This window comes from Arachis hypogaea, chromosome 15, assembly GCF_003086295.3.
Source record: "Arachis hypogaea cultivar Tifrunner chromosome 15, arahy.Tifrunner.gnm2.J5K5, whole genome shotgun sequence".
In the NCBI taxonomy this organism is placed as follows: Eukaryota; Viridiplantae; Streptophyta; class Magnoliopsida; order Fabales; family Fabaceae; genus Arachis; species Arachis hypogaea.
This window is the reverse complement of record NC_092050.1, coordinates 1,794,354-1,812,123: the sequence shown is the minus strand read 5'-3', so window position 1 is coordinate 1,812,123 and position 17,770 is coordinate 1,794,354. Positions and strand designations below refer to the sequence as shown.

General features: G+C 34.8%; 3 protein-coding genes across 4 annotated transcripts; 2 read left to right on the top strand and 1 right to left on the bottom strand.

Moving 5' to 3' along the window:
* The first annotated feature begins 4,443 nt into the window (after nt 1-4,443).
* Nucleotides 4,444-6,726, top strand: LOC112747461 (pentatricopeptide repeat-containing protein At1g31920). Its single transcript, XM_029293235.2, has one exon. The coding sequence runs from the start codon at nt 4,858-4,860 to the stop codon at nt 6,682-6,684; it is 1,827 nt and encodes a 608-aa protein (XP_029149068.1). The 5' UTR covers nt 4,444-4,857; the 3' UTR covers nt 6,685-6,726.
* A 1,155-nt stretch (nt 6,727-7,881) lies between these two features.
* LOC112747459 (vacuolar protein sorting-associated protein 25-like) lies at nt 7,882-10,885 on the top strand. The gene is made up of 6 exons (XM_025795489.3): nt 7,882-8,311; nt 8,653-8,792; nt 8,949-9,002; nt 9,089-9,177; nt 9,263-9,338; nt 10,482-10,885. The coding sequence occupies exons 1-6, from the start codon at nt 8,253-8,255 to the stop codon at nt 10,601-10,603; spliced, it is 540 nt and encodes a 179-aa protein (XP_025651274.1). The 5' UTR covers nt 7,882-8,252; the 3' UTR covers nt 10,604-10,885.
* A 332-nt stretch (nt 10,886-11,217) lies between these two features.
* On the bottom strand, nt 11,218-13,383 carry LOC112747460 (protein AE7-like). 2 transcript variants are annotated; one of them, XM_025795491.3, is made up of 5 exons: nt 13,077-13,383; nt 12,852-12,957; nt 12,618-12,717; nt 11,951-11,996; nt 11,218-11,611 (listed from the first exon to the last, which is right to left on the bottom strand). In XM_025795491.3, exons 1-5 carry the CDS (start codon nt 13,201-13,203, stop codon nt 11,511-11,513), a joined length of 480 nt encoding a protein of 159 aa, XP_025651276.1. In that variant the 5' UTR covers nt 13,204-13,383; the 3' UTR covers nt 11,218-11,510. The 2 variants fall into 2 exon arrangements, with proteins under 2 accessions (XP_025651276.1, XP_072073535.1); XM_072217434.1 differs by having other exon boundaries at nt 12,852-12,952; nt 13,072-13,276.
* Nucleotides 13,384-17,770: the final 4,387 nt, after the last annotated feature.

Here is a 17,770-nt window from a genome sequence, read left to right as displayed (position 1 = left end):
ACTAATTAAGTAGCTGATATCTTTAAGAAATAAGTACAAATTTCTCACAGAATAAAGTTGGGTTATGGGGAAAAAAAAATATTAGCTTATTATTATATATATTGAATAAAGTAGGTGTTTTTTTTTTTTGGGTGACTTCTTTTTTCAAAGGTCCAACACAAAGACTTCTCAAGAGGAATAAAGTAGGTTTGATTACTCGTTTTTTGTTACTACCTATAATTTAATTACACTAAACTTAAATCAATTAATTTCAGATGCATTATTAATTCCGTTTTTCAGATTAAAGGGGAAAAAACCACTTGCGGAGAAGGCAGATTTTGTTTTTGATATTGGAGTAGCAACAATATTTTTTTAAAATGTGGGTTGATGGGGTGTTATTTTTAAATGTAAAAACGTTTAATTAGATAAATAAAAATTGGATCATTCGATTTGTGAGAATTACAAAAATCGGACCATCCGATTTGTGAGGATATAAAAATCGGACCGAGGAATTTGTGAAATCGAGTCGAGGGATTTGTGAGAGTATAGAAAAAAATTTTAAAATTTTAAAGTATAAAAATCGGACCATTCGATTTGTATATCTTTCACACTTTTAAAAAATACCAAAAATTACCATGTTAAAATATATCACTACTTTTATTTCTGTATAAAAAGGAGAGCCGCAGACACGTGCCATCACTTAATTTCAAAGAGAAATTGATAAAAAATGATGAAATTGATCTAAGCAACTCGATCAAATCAAATTATTTTTTTAGCAGATTTTGATTTAAGCAAATATTCAAATCAAATTAATCTAAGCAACCATGCTAATAATAGTAAATAAGAGTTTCCTAGGTGTTTTAAGAGTAAAAGGTTTGTTCTATTTCATTTATGTTATGACACATCGTTAATATTGGAAAGAGGAAGATATTAATTTAAAGATGAGTTCTTAAAATTTTGAAATTTAATTTTGAACAATAAAAAGACCAATATTATTAATATATCACAACATAAATAAAACATAGGAAAAGCTCTTGTTTACTAAGGTCATAAAAAAATTCTTTTGCCATGCTTATATTTGTAGTTAAAGGAACAGGTGTGTATGACACATGGGTGTTACATGTTTTGTTTAGCTTGTCTTATGTTTAGTTTACTAATTTTAATACCATAATAATACTAAGTACAAGTGTTTTGAAAATGTTAGATAAAAATGTGTAATAATATCATGTGAAGAATGATGTGATGATATGGAGGTATTTTTTAATTTTATCATTTTTGCAATAGTATATGCAATAATATTGTAAGAACACTAGCTGTTATTTTCTTGCTCAGAAAAATAATTATTGTCTATACTTATACCAAGGGAAATTAGAGAAATAATTGTTATGTAATGTCCAGTTTCACAATTTCTAAAATATCCTTTTTATCACTACTACCCAATAAACAACTATGTGCCAATAATTTATGAGGTTTCTTTTTTAGGTTCAACTGTTAAAGGTACGATTCATTTATTAGAGACAAGAAAGAAAAAAAAAGAAATTTCTAACAAGATGTGAAAAAGAAAAAAAAACCTTATAAAAACAATCCAAGTCTGAGAGAAAAAGATTAAATATAGATATTGGAAAAAAATCCTAATGGTAAGAGCTATGGAAATGAAAAACTACTCAAAATGGAGAACCCAGCATAATAATAATAACAAATAAATAAATCTTTTTTAAGTTACATAACAAAGAAATGTGAAGATATATGATGGTATAGGCTTTTTTACCTAAATGCGTATGTGAAACACTTTAATTTCCAAAATGCGCATGGATTGAAATCTTTCTGAAAATGCGCAACTCCATTTCTTGGCCGGCGTCCGCAAAATGGATTTCCATATCATTTCAAGGCAGGTGCCCACAAAATGGGCCAACCATATCAGGTGCAGCTCCCACGAAATGGCTACCTCCATTTTCTTGGTGGCAGTAGCGAAATGGAAGAAACAACTCGGGGACACCAGGCGTGAAATGGGAGCACTATGGAGGTGAGGACACTCCCATATTCACTCTATGGTATAGTCATAATTTGATGTAGAAAAGTGGATATTATTGCCCTTATATTAAAAAAGATTTTGTTTAAAATGTTATCTCTAGGTTACTTGTGTTTGTGTGTGTTGCAGAAGTATATATGGTTATATTCGTTTCTTTTTTCCATTCTAAGAATTTTTGTTTAATAGTTGTTCAGTAAATATAACTCATTTGGCATGGTGAGTTATGTTTTTTATACGTCTGCATTCTGGAACTGTGTTGAATGCTTGATTGATCCTAAAACTTTTAACAATGTGACTTTGGTAATGGGTTTCGACATAAAAACAGGATGCCAAACTCAATTTTACATGCCAGATTTACAACTTGTTTAGGCTTTGGTACGTACAACTTTGTTTATAAGTGGGGTAGGTTACATGTATTATGATTGATAGATTCACTGAAATTCTTGGGATTGGACTTTAGATAACAGATCATTGTTACGTCTTCCATATTTGGTTATGAATTATGAAAAAGTATATTACATGCAAAAGTTATATCTTTAAAAGATATAGTCTGCTGTTCTTAGGTTTCATAATTGAAGTCTTCCAAGTGCAAACTGACTTTTATGAATGAATTCTTAGTTCATTTGCCTCTTTGAAAAAACACAGGGTTGAAACTCTCTGCTCTATCTTAGTCCACTGTCATTTTTTTATTTTTAAGTATGTATCTGATCTAAAACATGATCCTATGCTTTGGATTTAATAAATGTTAGACAATGATTTGTTTGGTTTAAGATGAATAATTGACCATAATTATCTGGACGTACTTAGGAATAAGAATTTTTTGATTATGTGTTGGTTTGAATTAGCTTATTTGAGTTTAAAAAGTACTTTTTATAACAAAAAAATAAAGTACTTTAAGTTTTAAACACATTTTGATACATCTTTAAGAATAAGTATTTTTATTAAAAAAGTAAATTATTTGCTTTTTTCTAAAAGCCAGTAATACCTTACTTTTAAAAAAAAACAGAAGCAAAAGACGTTTTTAATATTTGAAAACTCTTTTTAAAAAGTCGACCAAAATATAAAATAACTTTTATCTATAAAAAATGATTTTCTTAAAAAAGATAAAAGAATAACTACTTGTTTTCAAAAGCCAATTCAAACTAGTCCTATGATGATTTCTTTGCAGATCAATTGTATAATTTAGTTGTTGTTCATTATTGTAGTCTCTCTATATGTAAGATGACATTTCTTGAGGTTTGTAGGTGAACATGAACTATTGATATGATATTATGTCACTGCTTTCTTATAAAATTATTTTATGGGATATCATCATAGGCAGACAATCCATAAGAACTCAGAAAAGCTACTTTGGAATATTGTAATTTTGATGCTAATGAGCTTGCAGCTTATTACCTCTTATAGAAGTGACATATTTTTCTTATTATCATGGTAGAAGAGATTTTGGGTTCATTCATATAATTGCATTTTATATTTGCTAGTTCATGCACCTTCACTTAGTGAAATTCTTGCAACCTTACAACCAAAGATTATTCCTTCTACTTGTACAATTTCGGATAAGCTGCTTAACTTTTATGTTGCTATATATGTTTTGTGGGTATTGTTGATTCATATTACTTACCATTCAAGGGCAGCAAAGTTAATTAAGATATAGTTGAAAGTTTAAGGTAGATAATATACTGTTGACAAATTTGATAATAACGTTTAGTGCTCAATTAAGTACTTTATATTGGATTCAATCTATGTTCTTATTAGTAACTAAGTATTAACATTGTACAATATTAAGCTGGCAAACAATCAGTGCCCCCATTTCGTGTTTGGTGTCCTGAGTTGTTTTTTCCATTTTGCTACTGTCACCAAGGAAATGGAGTAGCCATTTCGTGGGAGCTACACCTGATATGATTGGCCTATTTTGTGGGCACCTGCTTTAAAATGATATAAAAATTCATTTCGCGAACGCCGATCAAGAAATGGAGCAGCGTATTTTCAGAAAGATTTCAATCCATGCGTATTTTGAAAATTAAAGCGTTTCACATACGTATTTAGGTAAAAAAGCCTATATGTATTGCATAGGAATTTTAAAAGTTAATAATAGAGATAGTTATTCAAGTGAATTTTAAATAAATATATAGATATAGATTATAAAAACACAAAGGTATTTACATTTTTTTAAATCTTAATAATAATATAAAATGATTTCATTAATTGAAAACACAAATATATTTTATCATAATAAATTTATAATAAAAGTATTAGTTAAAGAATATTAATACTCTTTTTTATATATAATTTAAAGTAACAAATTTATTTTTATTTTATAATTGTTACTTTGTAAGATATTTATCCTTCCAAATTCAAAAAATACACATGGCAAGAAATAAGAGGCTTTCTAACATGTTAGAGGATCTAGTGGGGACAACACCTCCATCAAATATTATCCTATCAAGAAATCTCATTGTCCTATAATGTTAAGCAATCTTGTGGCTGCAAAAGCAATGCCAAACTTCATGGATGACATTCAAAACCCTCTTGGAAAATTGACACCTTATCAAAAAAATATATATTTTTTTTTACATAAAGAAAAAGAAAAAAAAATATTTCCTTTGAAATGCTAATGCTCCTCCCATTTCTTTCATTTCAAGAACCAAGTCACACTACTCACTACAACCCCAGGTTCCCAACTTTGGTGCATCATGAATCGTAAAGTTCACTTTTTTCCTGGTTCATAGCTATCCCTTCTCTTTCTTCTATCTTCAGATTTGTGTGTTTATTAGAATAATGGAGTGTAGAGTATTATTATTATTGTTATTATTTTCCTGTCTTTAGCTTAGCTAGCTTGACAATTTAACATGGTGTGCACTGAGACATATATTCTCAGTAGAACCCAGTTTTTGTCACTATCAAATAATATTCCACCAAAAAACACTGATTTGAATGTTAGGTTCTATGAACATGGATGGTTACCTCTACTTAAGAGATGCAAGAGCATGGAAGAATTTAAGCAAGTTCATGCCCACATCCTAAAATTGGGTCTTTTTTGGGATCATTTTTGTGGGAGCAATTTAGTTGCCACTTGTGCTCTAGCAAAATGGGGTAGTATGGAGTATGCATGCTCGATCTTCCGGCGAATCGAGGAACCTAGTAGTTTCGAGTACAATACCATGATTAGGGGGAATGTTAATTGTATGAACCTGGAAGAAGCTTTAATTCTTTATATTGAGATGCTTAAAAAGGGAATTGAACCTGACAACTTCACCTACCCATTTGTTTTCAAGGCATGTTCACTGTTAGGTGCTCTTAAGGAAGGAATGCAAATTTATAGCCATGTCTTTAAGGCAGGGCTTGAAGGTGATCTCTTTCTGCAAAACAGCTTGATCAGCATGTATGGGAAGTGTGGGGCAATAGAACATGCACGTGATGTGTTCGACAAAATGAGTGAAAGGAGTGTGGCTTCATGGAGTGCTATTATTGGTGCTCATGCTAGTGCGGAAATGTGGCATGAGTGCTTGAAGCTTTTCAATGACATGATGCATGATGGACGCTATAGGCCTGAAGAAAGCACCTTAGTCAGTGTACTCTCTGCTTGCACCCATTTGGGATCTCCAAACCTTGGAAGTTCAGTACATGGAATCTTGTTGAGAAACACTACTGAACTCAATGTTATTGTGAAAACTTCATTAATTGACATGTATGCCAAGTGCGGGTGTATTGAGAAAGGGCTTTGTGTGTTCCACAGTATGGCTGAGAAGAATAAACATTCATACACTGTAATGATCTCGGGCCTTGCTGTTCACGGACGTGGAAGCGAAGCCCTTAGAATTTTTGCAGAAATGCTGGAACAAGGTTTGGCACCAGATGATGTTGTCTATGTAGGTGTGTTAAGTGCTTGCACTCATGCTGGCCTGGTCAATGAGGGCTTAGAGTTTTTCAACCGGATGCAATTCGAGCATAAGATTGAACCAACAATTCAGCACTATGGTTGCATGGTGGACCTTATGGGAAGAGCTGGAATGCTTAGGGAAGCCTATGAACTCATAAAGAGCATGCCCAGAAAACCAAATGATGTTTTGTGGAGGAGCCTTCTAAATGCTTGTAAAGTTCACCATAACCTAGAATTAGGGGAGATTGCAGCTGAAAATATTTTCATGTTGAATCCGCACAACCTCGGTGACTATTTGGTGCTAGCAAATATGTATGCGCGGGCTCAAAAGTGGGTTGACATGGCCAAGATCAGAATTGAAATGGTCCAAAAAGGCTTGGTTCAAACACCTGGATTTAGCTTGGTTGAAGTGAAGAGAAGGGTCTACAAGTTTGTTTCACATGACAAGTCTCAACCCCACTTCCACAGCATCTATGCCATGATTCACCAAATGGAATGGCAGTTGAAATTTGAAGGCTATATACCAGACACATCACAGGTGTTGCTTGATGTGGATGAAGAGGAGAAGAGGCAGAGATTGAAATATCATAGTCAAAAGTTAGCAATTGCTTTTGCACTAATACATACATCTGAGGGATCTCCCATAAGAATTTTTAGAAATCTTAGAATGTGTAACGATTGTCATACATACACCAAATTCATTTCCATGATCTATGAACGAGAAATTACTGTAAGAGATCGAAACCTGTTTCACCATTTTAAAGATGGAGCATGCTCATGTAAAGATTATTGGTAAATTTTCATTCTCTTTATCCTTCAAGAATACACTTTAGAAAAATTTTCTCTATTTTCTTTAACAACTCTTTTATCAGTAATATATTGATATTGTTATCAAACTAATCAAGGGAAAAAAATGATAGGCACATAAAGAATAAGAATATAGCATATGCATGAGTCACTTTGATTTTTGGGTTAGTTTAACAAATTTAAGGCTTAACATCACTTATCTTCAACTTCTATTATTGAGTGAAATTTCAGATTTTTATTGTATTCTCAACTCTCTTCTCTAGTTACCATGGATTTCAACAATTCTTGGACTGTATATATGTATGAGAATAATAATTTTCTGGTTGTACTACTTTTCAATTTTACCACAGAAACAAGTTTGTCTAGTTGTAAATGTAACTAATGGGAAATTGGGAATCTTAATTTCATTGCCATATGCCACGAGATTGGACTTATGATATTCTTTTGGAATGACTTATGGTACTCATAACATCATAGTTCATAGTTTGTTATACCATCCAAAAAAGGTTAGCAATTACATAGTTTCTAGTCAAGTATTTTACATTATTATATTAGTAGAATTAATTAAAAAAGCTAATTGAGAAAGTGCGTTATGAACTTCATCAGACAAAGATAAACCACCTACAATCTTAATGCTAAGGCATCTCACATTCCATATTTTAAATGGTTCTGTCATCTTACACAAAAAGATTTAAGCATTTTTCCCTACTTTCTGGAAATACAACTAGAAAGATTAGTCTCTAATATTTTTAAAATAATATTATTGAATATTTAAATTATCTTATTTAGACTGCATTTTTAAAATAATATTATTGAATGATTCAATCATCTGAAATTTTAAAAGATAATAATCTAATTTATTCTTTTTTTATCAATAAAGAAACAAATAAAAAAGAAAAAAAGAAAAACAGAACAAAGTTTTTACAAACTCGCATCACACAACAATTTCCGAGTCAATAATATACTTTTTATAATGTATAAAAAAAAGTGTACAAAAACAATGAGATGGATGAATATTACATCATTAGTAAATATTATTATTTTTAGTCAATAATATTTTATATTTTTATTTATAGATATTTTAATATAAAAAATATATAATTTATATTTAATATTATTTATATTTATATTTTTTAAAATTTATATATATAAATTAATAAAAATTATTTATTAAAAATAATTTAATATTTCGTTAAATAATAACAAAAAATACTAAAAATTGCCCCCGGCGATTTCTAGTTTCAGTTTACCAACGAAACGTCGACGTTTCTGTGTGCAACAGTTTGCTTCATCTCACTGACTTTGTTCTTCTTCCTCCATTGGTAAGGGTGCTAGCTAGGGTTCGCAGAGTTTAAGCTCCTTTCATTTATTCACTCTCGCCAATATCGCAATTCTTCATCTGTAATATCAGTTTCAAGTTTCAACAACTAGCGAAATCGAAAGGTGTTGAAAATCATTGCGTGATACGGCGCCGTACCGATCCATTAAGGAGAGGGAGCTATTTAATCCTCAAAGAGAAGATCGTTAACCTTTGTGTAGTGGAATCATTCGAGAAAGATGCAGAAATTGGGAGAGTTCAAGTTACCACATTTCTTCAACTACCCGCCATACTTCACGTAAATCCCCCTTTGCTGCAAGTTTTTATTTTTATTTTTTGTTTGATAAATTCAAGCTATGTGTGCTTTCTTACTAGTTTACTCTGTTGGATCTTAAATCCTCTGGTCAAATTTTACAGATATAATTGAAAATCATAATGATTAATGAACATTGAGCTCCTAATTTTACATTTAATGAGAATGTTTTATCAGGTTGTACATGACTATGGTTATTTAGAATCATTCTTTTCTCTTTTGTTTGTAAAATTCATTGCATATTGTTTATTGTTAAATGTTAATTCATAGTGACACATTCATAAACTTGTGGTTGGTTTGCATGCAACTTGGTTTCTGATTTTCAGTTTGCAGCCAGTAAGAGACACTAGAGAGAAGCAGGTACAACTGTGGAAGGATCTTATTCTAGATTATTGTAGAACACAAAAGGTATTTGTAATTGGGCTTGAAGAAGAATTTCCTCTGTTTTCGAATCCCATAATTGGAAGTAAGTTCAAAAAATTCCTGCTTACTTGCAAATTTAATTATTATTATTATTATTGAACTGACAGGTCTCAAAATGTTCCCATATTTCTTTTTTTTTTTTTGCATTTTATTTCCACATTTATGTCATATGATTGTTTCCTGGTTTCTGATAGTGCAGGGTCTCTTACTCATGAAGCTAGAGAAGCATTCCTTTCAGCCTTAGTAGCTGATGGTATGGTTCTTGTCAGTGAATTTATTGTTCTTGTGAGTTGTGACGGTTACTGAGAAAATTGCTAAAGTGGTATTCTAATCTGACAGGACGTGCTGAGTGGATGGATAAAGGACATAGGAAATGTCTTATTCTCTGGCATCGGATTCAAGAGTGGGCAGAAATTTTAGTACAATTTGTAGGTTTCCATTTCTACTTTGATAACCACAGCATTCCAGTTTCTGTGTTTGCATTGTGTTTGAATTCACTTTAATATTGATTAGGCAAGAGATAATGGGCTGGAAGACGGTGTTGTGACGATGGAAGAAATAAGGTTTGGGACTGAATCTCAAGGAACAGGTAATTTGTTGATGCTTATAGATCCTATTCTTCACTATCTTGTAATTTGGGATGGGACAAGTTTGGCAGTTATTGGTTAGTTCTTAATACTTGTGTTATCATCTTATCATGTGTTTGAGGCATGGGATGGTATAGCTTTTGGAGTTGATAATTGTAGTCTGTCTTTTCAATTATTTTTGCTTTCCATTTTGTTTACCGATTCAGTTAAATCAAACCTTTCAAGTGGGATTAGATATAAGCTTTCTGCTATCCTTGGACTGAAACAAACATAGATGAAAGTCATCCAGGGAGAAAACCAGCGTGCCAAATAGGGTTTTGGGTATGAATTGTAGGAAAAGTATTCAGTAATTTATCTTCTCTCTATACGTTCTGGATACTTTTGAAGCAGTGTTGAGAGTTTTATGCTGTGTTTTGATCTCTCTATATGTGATGCGCAATGGGGAAGTGTGCTAGCAATGGGATAGATATTAAAAATAGAGTTAATACCTATTTTAGTGTTTGACGAGAATTTCAAATGGTAAATTAGTCCCTCAGGATTTAATCATTTTAAAAAGAATGCTAAAAAAGGTGGCATATCAATCACCATTCAAAAAGGGGGACACCGTAGTCCAGCCCTATAGGTTTGTACCATTAGAAAATTTCTAATGCTTTTGTATGGAGAGATTAACATGTCTCCCACTTTTGAATGGTGAGGGACCACCCAGAGACTCTTAAATTTGATGGATTAAGTGTTCTTCAAAATTTCTGTTAGGAACTAAAATGTGTATTTACTTGGTAAATAAGTTCATGAAATATTTTGATTTTTAATTAATTGACTGGAGTAATAAGTGGTACACAAATTACAATATTGTAAAAGTTGGAGGCACTACTTTGTATATTTTGGCCATGTGATGCTAAATTGCTAAGTTTACTCATTGAAGCTCCCATCCTTCTTCAAGAAATACAGTGACTTATATTTACTTCAAGTCGAGTGTTATTTCTCTGCTTGGCCCACGGCCATGCCCCCTTTGAACACAAACATTTCTAAGTTTATCACCTGCTTTTTGAGGCTTTTGTTTTTTCCTTTAGTCATATTATTGTAGGTACTTCCGAAGTTTTGGGCTTTGACTGGATTTGTCTCTCATTCTTTCTGATGTACTGCAGAGCTTCAAGGGATAGACCAAACTATTCTGAATCGTGCGCTGAAAATATTAGAGCAAAAGGGGAAGCTTGTGGTCTTCAAAGGAACTTCAACTGATGATGAAGGAGTGAAATTTTCTCTATGATTGTTTATCTGTTGTACCTTGACAGATTTCAAATATGCCATAAGCAGGGGTCTTTTACGTGATAAAAATTGTTCATTGTTTTGGATATGAATATTGTGTTAAGGTTTTGGCTTTCTGGCTAGGCATGATTGAATTTCAAATGATGCTCCCGAAGGATTGTGAAACCATGAAATCCATATCGCAGTGCAAAGTTTAGTCTGGTTAAGAAACTATATTGCAATGTAAAGTTATAATATGTTACTGTCGTTGACACAATAATATATTGGTTCTTACCAGCTGAAATGTGTATGTCTAACGTTGGCTTTTCCAGCTTTATTTTTCGCATGGTACAAAGTATTACTGTTACTTGGAGCGTGATTAAGAAAGACTGATCGTTATTCTGTTTATCAGCTTTCACCGTATGGGTATATACCATGTTCATAATTATTTAATTGCTGCCAACCTCTATCGTTAAACTAGTGCAACCTTTGCATTCTCAACTTGTTTCAGATACTTAATTTGGTCAAGATATGGGGAAAGGCCTTAGTGAATCTCCAAAATTGGAAAAGGGCATGCACATTTCTTAAGACCCAAACAATTTGTATCATAAGCTAATAACTACCTAATAAGTTAAATTTTTCCTCACAAAATAAGATCAATCATATAAATTAAATGATGAATAATGCGACTGTATTCTGCCATAAATCATATATATAGACAAGCCATTAAAATTTAAACCTCCATCAAATGCCTGTCACCTTTTTGGTCAATTACAACTGAACCGAACATTTGATCTATTCTAGATTTATAACCAAAAACCTTGATCCCTAAGTATACAACAATTCGTGTAGTAGGTGCATAACTGCATAACCAAAATGAGATATAACTAAAGTATATGTCGTCTCACTGCATCTGAGGGGAAAGTTCTTCAATTGTAAGATGGAGCAAGGCATTCGTCGAACATATCTAGAAGGTTTGGATTTTCCAGGGCAGCAGCCACACGCTCTTTATCATTTAGTTGTTTGTTAACTGCATACATAGTTGTGACAAATGAATACAAAGTTTGAAAAGAATTCAGAGGGACTTGGGACAACTCATTGCCTACTCTTTCAAATCATCTTGTGACTTGTGCAGAATCAATAATCATCAAATCGAACTAATTATTTCATGCAAATATAAATATAAGTATGTGTTTGTAATAGGTCCATCAACGGCATGCATTACTTGCATGGAGAAAACAAAAAATTCCGGATGATGTTTAAGTCAACAAAAATAACATCTTCACCAAAACAAGTACATGGTTGCACTAGTGCATTACAGAATGTATGACTCGATATAGAGTGAAAAAGAGAAAGATGAAGAAATTACCTGCAGCTTCAGTTGCATGAGATCCAGGTGCTACTCTGATATCCACCTAGCCATAATTTAACATAAAACTATCAGGTGGATAAACTGAGAAGAGGGTTCAACAGCAAAGTGAGGTGGTTCAAAGTTCATATCATTGCAAGACAAGCTCATTTCCTTAGTTGCCTAGTGGGTTTTAGTTCAGATTTCATTTTCGAGAGTGCATGTTTATCTTACATGAATTTGTAGTTATTTCTTTTATGTTTTAGAAGGCTTCAAATCCTCCGGCTTCTTATTACATCCCTCTTGGTGAACAACCAATTTGTACTAATAAGACTAAAAAGATTGCAGCCTTTGCTGCATTATGCTCCCATTAATTCAAGCAAGAACAAAATGCACACAATTGTTATTCACTATGCAACATCTAGAGTTACCTTACCAACTCAATACTCCGAATTGAAACTAATCCATGAGCTTTTACAAATCTACCACTCCCTTGGACTAAAATCTACCACAAATTCGCCTTACAGTAAAACTTCCATACAAGGAAAAATATAATAGAAATTACATATTATCATAACACAACACATCAATCTAGTTTTGCCTCCAGGGTATCAATCATTAATCCAAGCAACTACCCTAAACAATTACAACAATCAGAAAATAAAAATTTGTGAAAAACAATTAATACCTTGTAGCGTGAAGGCAAGCTTCTCATGAGCTTAACCCGTAAGCAGAGACCTATAATCGTTGCCATGCTGCAATGTTCCACTGTCGGAGTAAACGTAACCCTAAACAACCAAAATCACAATTAATGATTCAATAATAATAATATAATAAATAAATAAACACATGAAACATTCATCAGAAGCCAATATCAATCCTAATACATAAAGGGGAAAAAGAAAATGAAAAGTGTGAGCACCTAACATAACTACGGTGATCATCGACTTCAACAGCATCCTCCGTTATGACCTTGAGCTCTTCCAAGGAGTAAGGGTGCTCAGGGTCCTTGATATCTCTCAGGTGATGTGAGAAATCGTTAAGGAAAAAGAAAGACTAAGCATGCACATATTCGATGAAAGGTATTCAATTAAAAGAAAAAAAAATAGAAATTGGAAAATGAAAGAAAGAAAGAAATAAAGGATATCGAAAATCTCAAGTTGGTCGATAGGTTCGACGGCGTAATCGTCGTTGGTGGTGGGCGGTGAGGTGCGGGTTCGGCGCTCTTTCTTTTCGTATATGATAGGGTTTGCGTTGATTAGAGTTGACACCATGATTCTGCGTTTGGAGATGCCGATGGAGAAGAAGTAGGAAATGATGACGACGACGACCCTGATAAATTGCTCGCTAAGGGGTTTGAAATGGAATGGGCCCTTGCGGCCCGCAGGCCTGGAATTTCACACATAACATTTGTGGCGGTAAGAACGCAAGTTGTCACAAATGAACGAAAGTATGTGTTTTTTAACCATCTCTTTTAAGTTTAATATTCACTTGAAAATAAAAATCTGAGTATGATTAATCGTAAAATTATTTGTGGATAAACAGCAATGCTAAAAGCACGAGAGAGAGAGAAAGGGGAAGAGCGAGAGGAAAATACAGAGAGGATAGAACTTGAGAATCACGTCAACATTCGAAGAATTATAGGGTTTGGAACAGAGAAGAGTACCATCGACTAGAAAATGAATCTTTCTCCATTTTTATCGGAAGATATTTCCAAGAGGAAATTATTTCACCTATTCACTTGGATAGGAAGAATCAATGACATATATCTTGCTCGTAAGCAGAAAAAAAGGTATGATATATCTTTTTGCCTTTATACGGTACACGACGAAAGGGGGGCATTGAAGACGATAACGGACATGAATCGTATGAGATTACGAAGGAAGACAATATCAGCAAAAGAAGCTAAGTATAGAAGGCCAACGAAGGAAAAGGCAAGAAGTATGAATGTCGAAGGTAGAGAACGGAACGCCGATGAGGATGGGCGGACTCAACGTAAGGATAATTTGGCTATGCATACAGGTAGGAAAGGAACGATGAAGAATACGTCAAAAAATGACCCAAATGGTAATGGATGGATAAGGAAGGTTGAAGTAACTGTTGCAGAAGAAAATATAGGTTGGCTAGCAAGGAGTTTAGTTGGGTGGACAACCAAGGCCATAGATTTCAATGCTCTGAAGAAGGCAGTTTCAAAAAATCTGCCTCAGGTTGTTCAAGTCCGTGAATTAGGAGCGTATAAGTCACTACTAACTTTTGACACCGTGAATCATGCGGAGGAATATTATACATTCAAAATGAATAGTCCTCTGCAATTTTTTCATAGCGTTTGAGGTGGGAGGAATCAAAACGAAGTGAGACTAGAAGAGTATGGCTAGAATGTTCTGGAGTGCCACTGCATGTGTGGTCTGCAGAAACATTCAAAAGGATAGGTGGACAATGGGAGAAAGTAGTACAGTGCGATGAAATGACGGAATCAGAACTATCATTCAGCTCTGGAAGAGTTCAAATCGATACTTGTATGTTTGATGTTATTAGTGAATGGATCCACATCACGGTCGGCACTAGTGGGTTTGATGTTTTTGTAAAGGAGGTGGGAAGTAAGATATATGGAGCGGAAAGCATGATTGTAGAGGACAATCTGCGAAAGATGAAGGCCAACTATGATGGAAGCAATACAGAAATGAGGATGCCAGCACCGATGTTTGATCCGGCGGCTGAATTGGTGGAGGCAAGGATGAGGAATCATAGTGAAAATAAGGGTAAAATAGTAATTTATGATTTGTTTTTGAATGACTGGAATCAAGAGCATTTACTATCATTGAAGGAAAAAAGAGTAATTGACTTAAATGCATTAAAGAAAATTGATAGAGGCAAAATTTATGGAGATGCTGAATTTATTAGAGAAGGGGACTCGAAAAGGACCGTGTCACAAGAATTTTCCAATTCAAGTGGCGGGGTACAAGAGGGTGTTATAAGGGCTAGAAGAAGGAATGTGGTGGGCCATTGTTTTCATAGGGAAATGGATAATATAATAAGAGAAAATGAACGAATGGGCATTGTGGACTTTCATGTTATTGGGCTTACAAATGAGAATAGCCATCTTGGACATGTTGAAGGAGGGATGAGCCTTGGATGGTGGGCTCATATTGAAGCGGGTCAGACTGATGCTCCACAGGTTAAAGAGGGACATGCTAATGAAAATAGGAGCAGCGACAGGATCTATTCGAGGAGTAGTTCTTGCACACCGCTGGAACCTATGCAGCAAACGATGAGACACTTGCAGGCAGAACTAGGCCTTGGAGAAGATGACCTGTAGTAAAACAGCGTCGGCCTTGGAGAAGATGTCGTGGGGCAAACGGCGCCGGGGCCAAGCGGGTTACATCACACGATGGCTATCCCATGTCTAGCACCTGGAGGCGGGATCTCAGTTAGCGGCGGTGACCGAAAAAAATGGAAGGGTCAGATTGCGGTGGCAGAAAGCTGTGTGGTAGAGTTGCACAATGAAGAAGAGTGCCATGGTGAAACCAATGAGCCGGTTAATCAGAGGAACAAGAGGAACATCAATCTAGCAGAGGCAAGAGGCGAAGAACGATAGGTTATTCCAGAGACAGTGACAGCATGCATGGATTAGTGTGTGAATGATGAAGAGTGTGGCAATGAGGAGGGTGAATCCAGAACTAGCCAAGTACAACAAAACGTGATGAACGATGAAAGGCTGAAAGGGGAGGAACAGATGAATGAAAATAGGAAAACTTGGGAATTAGCAGTGGAATCAGGTGCAGTTCTACATAATGAAGAAGGGGATATTATGGCAATACTTCAAGCTCATAATGAAAAAATTGTAAACAGGAAGAGGCTGGCGAAACAAACAAAGAAAGCCAGAATAAGCAGACCTAAGAACTGCAACAAGGTGTGTAAAAATATTTTTAAATGATTTATAGTTGTTGGAATATTAGGGGGTTAGGAGGTGACGAAAACCTGAGAATGATAAAAGAATTGAAAAAGAGTAGTAGATTAAACATTTAGGGTTGATTGAAACTAAGCGTCAAATCTTGACAAAATTTGATGCAATACGTATTTGGAAAAATGACATGGTGGGCTGGGAATACGTGGAATCTATATGTGCTTCTGGAGGCTTGCTGCTAATGTGGGATGATATGGTGTTTAAAATGAATAACTGCTATAAAGGAGAACATTGGCTGTGTGTGGAGGGAGTGATGACTAATATAAATCTTACTTGTGTGTTTTTTTGGTTTACGGAGCAGATGGGAGAGTGGAAAAACGGGTGATGTGGGAGGAGTTGAGTTATATTGTGGGGTTGTGTCAGGTGCCTTTTTGCTTCACAGGGGACTTCAATGAAATAATGCAAGTGGAGGAAAGAAAAGGAGTGAGTAGGTTACCGGTGTCTGCGGAAGAGTTTAAGTTTTGGGTACAAGACATGCAATTGCTGGATCTCCCTCTTAATGATCGTAAGTTCACATGGTTCTGGGGTCGACAGTATAGCCGCATTGACAGGGTCCTGGTCAGTGTAGATTGGATTGAAGCTCTTCCGGATACTCGCTTGAGAGGTGGATCTCGAGTGTTATCAGATTACTGTCTGTTGATTGTGAGAGATACAAGGGTGAAGGGAGATCCAAGACCGTTTAGAAGTTTAGATGCTTGGTTCACACATGCGGATTTTCTGAGGATGGTAAAAGAGGAATGGAGAAACTTAGGGTATGTTCCCATTCACTAGCAAGCTGAAGGCGTTGATGACACCCCTGAGAAGATGGTATAGAGACAATTTTGGTGACATGGATAGTAGAATAAAGAGGTTTGAGGATGAGATAAAAAAGATTGATGATATAGTAAGTGATGGCGCATATGACGGTACAATGGAAGCTAGATGCAAAGCATTGGTGAGATGCTGTGAGAAGTGGTATATTCGGAAGGAAATTCATTAGAAGCAGATGTCTCGGTCTTGACATACTAAATATATGGATAAGAATACAAGATACTTTCATCAAGTAGCATCGGCTAGAAGGAGGAACACGAAATTGATGCGCTCTTACTGCAGAGGAGGTTGGTTCGGAATCAGGCCAGAATAAAGGTGGCAATTAGAGGATTTTATAGAGATTTGTATCGGCAAGAATATGCTCCATTGATTGGGTTTCGGGAAGGACTAGTGATGAAGATAGATGGAGATGAGGCTACAGCATTAGAAGTAATACCCTCTGCTGAGGAAGTCAAAGAGACTGTTTGGGATTATGAGTCTACAAAAGCCCCAAGTAATGACGGGTATAACATGAACTTCATTAAGAAGTGTTGGGATGAGATTGGCCAGGAATTTACTGCAACAATGTTAAGATTTTTCCAAAGCGCCAAATTACCAATGGAAGCGAATGTAACTTGGGTGGCTTTAGTGCCAAGGAGATCAAAGACCTTAGGCCTATTAGCATGGTTGGATGTGTATACAAAGTAATATCGAAGGTTTTGGTAAAAATGATGAGTTCAGTGATGCCAAGATTAGTGGGAGAGACACAAAGTGCTTTTGTAAAGGGTTAAAAAATACATGATGGTGCTCTAATTGCATGTGAAACAGTTCAGTGGCTGAGGATGAGCAAGAAGAAGGCAGTGATTATAAAGTTAGATTTTCAAAAGGCTTATGACAGGGTCAGGTGAAACTTTGTGGATATTGTGTTACAAAAGATTGGTTTCAGTCATAAATGGAGAGCATGGGTAAAGAAATGTGTAAGTACCGCCTCTATTTTAGTTCTGATTAATGGGGCTCCGTCCAAGCTGTTCAAGATGGATAGAGGTCTAAGATAAGGAGATCCTCTATCTCCTTTCCTATTTGTCCTT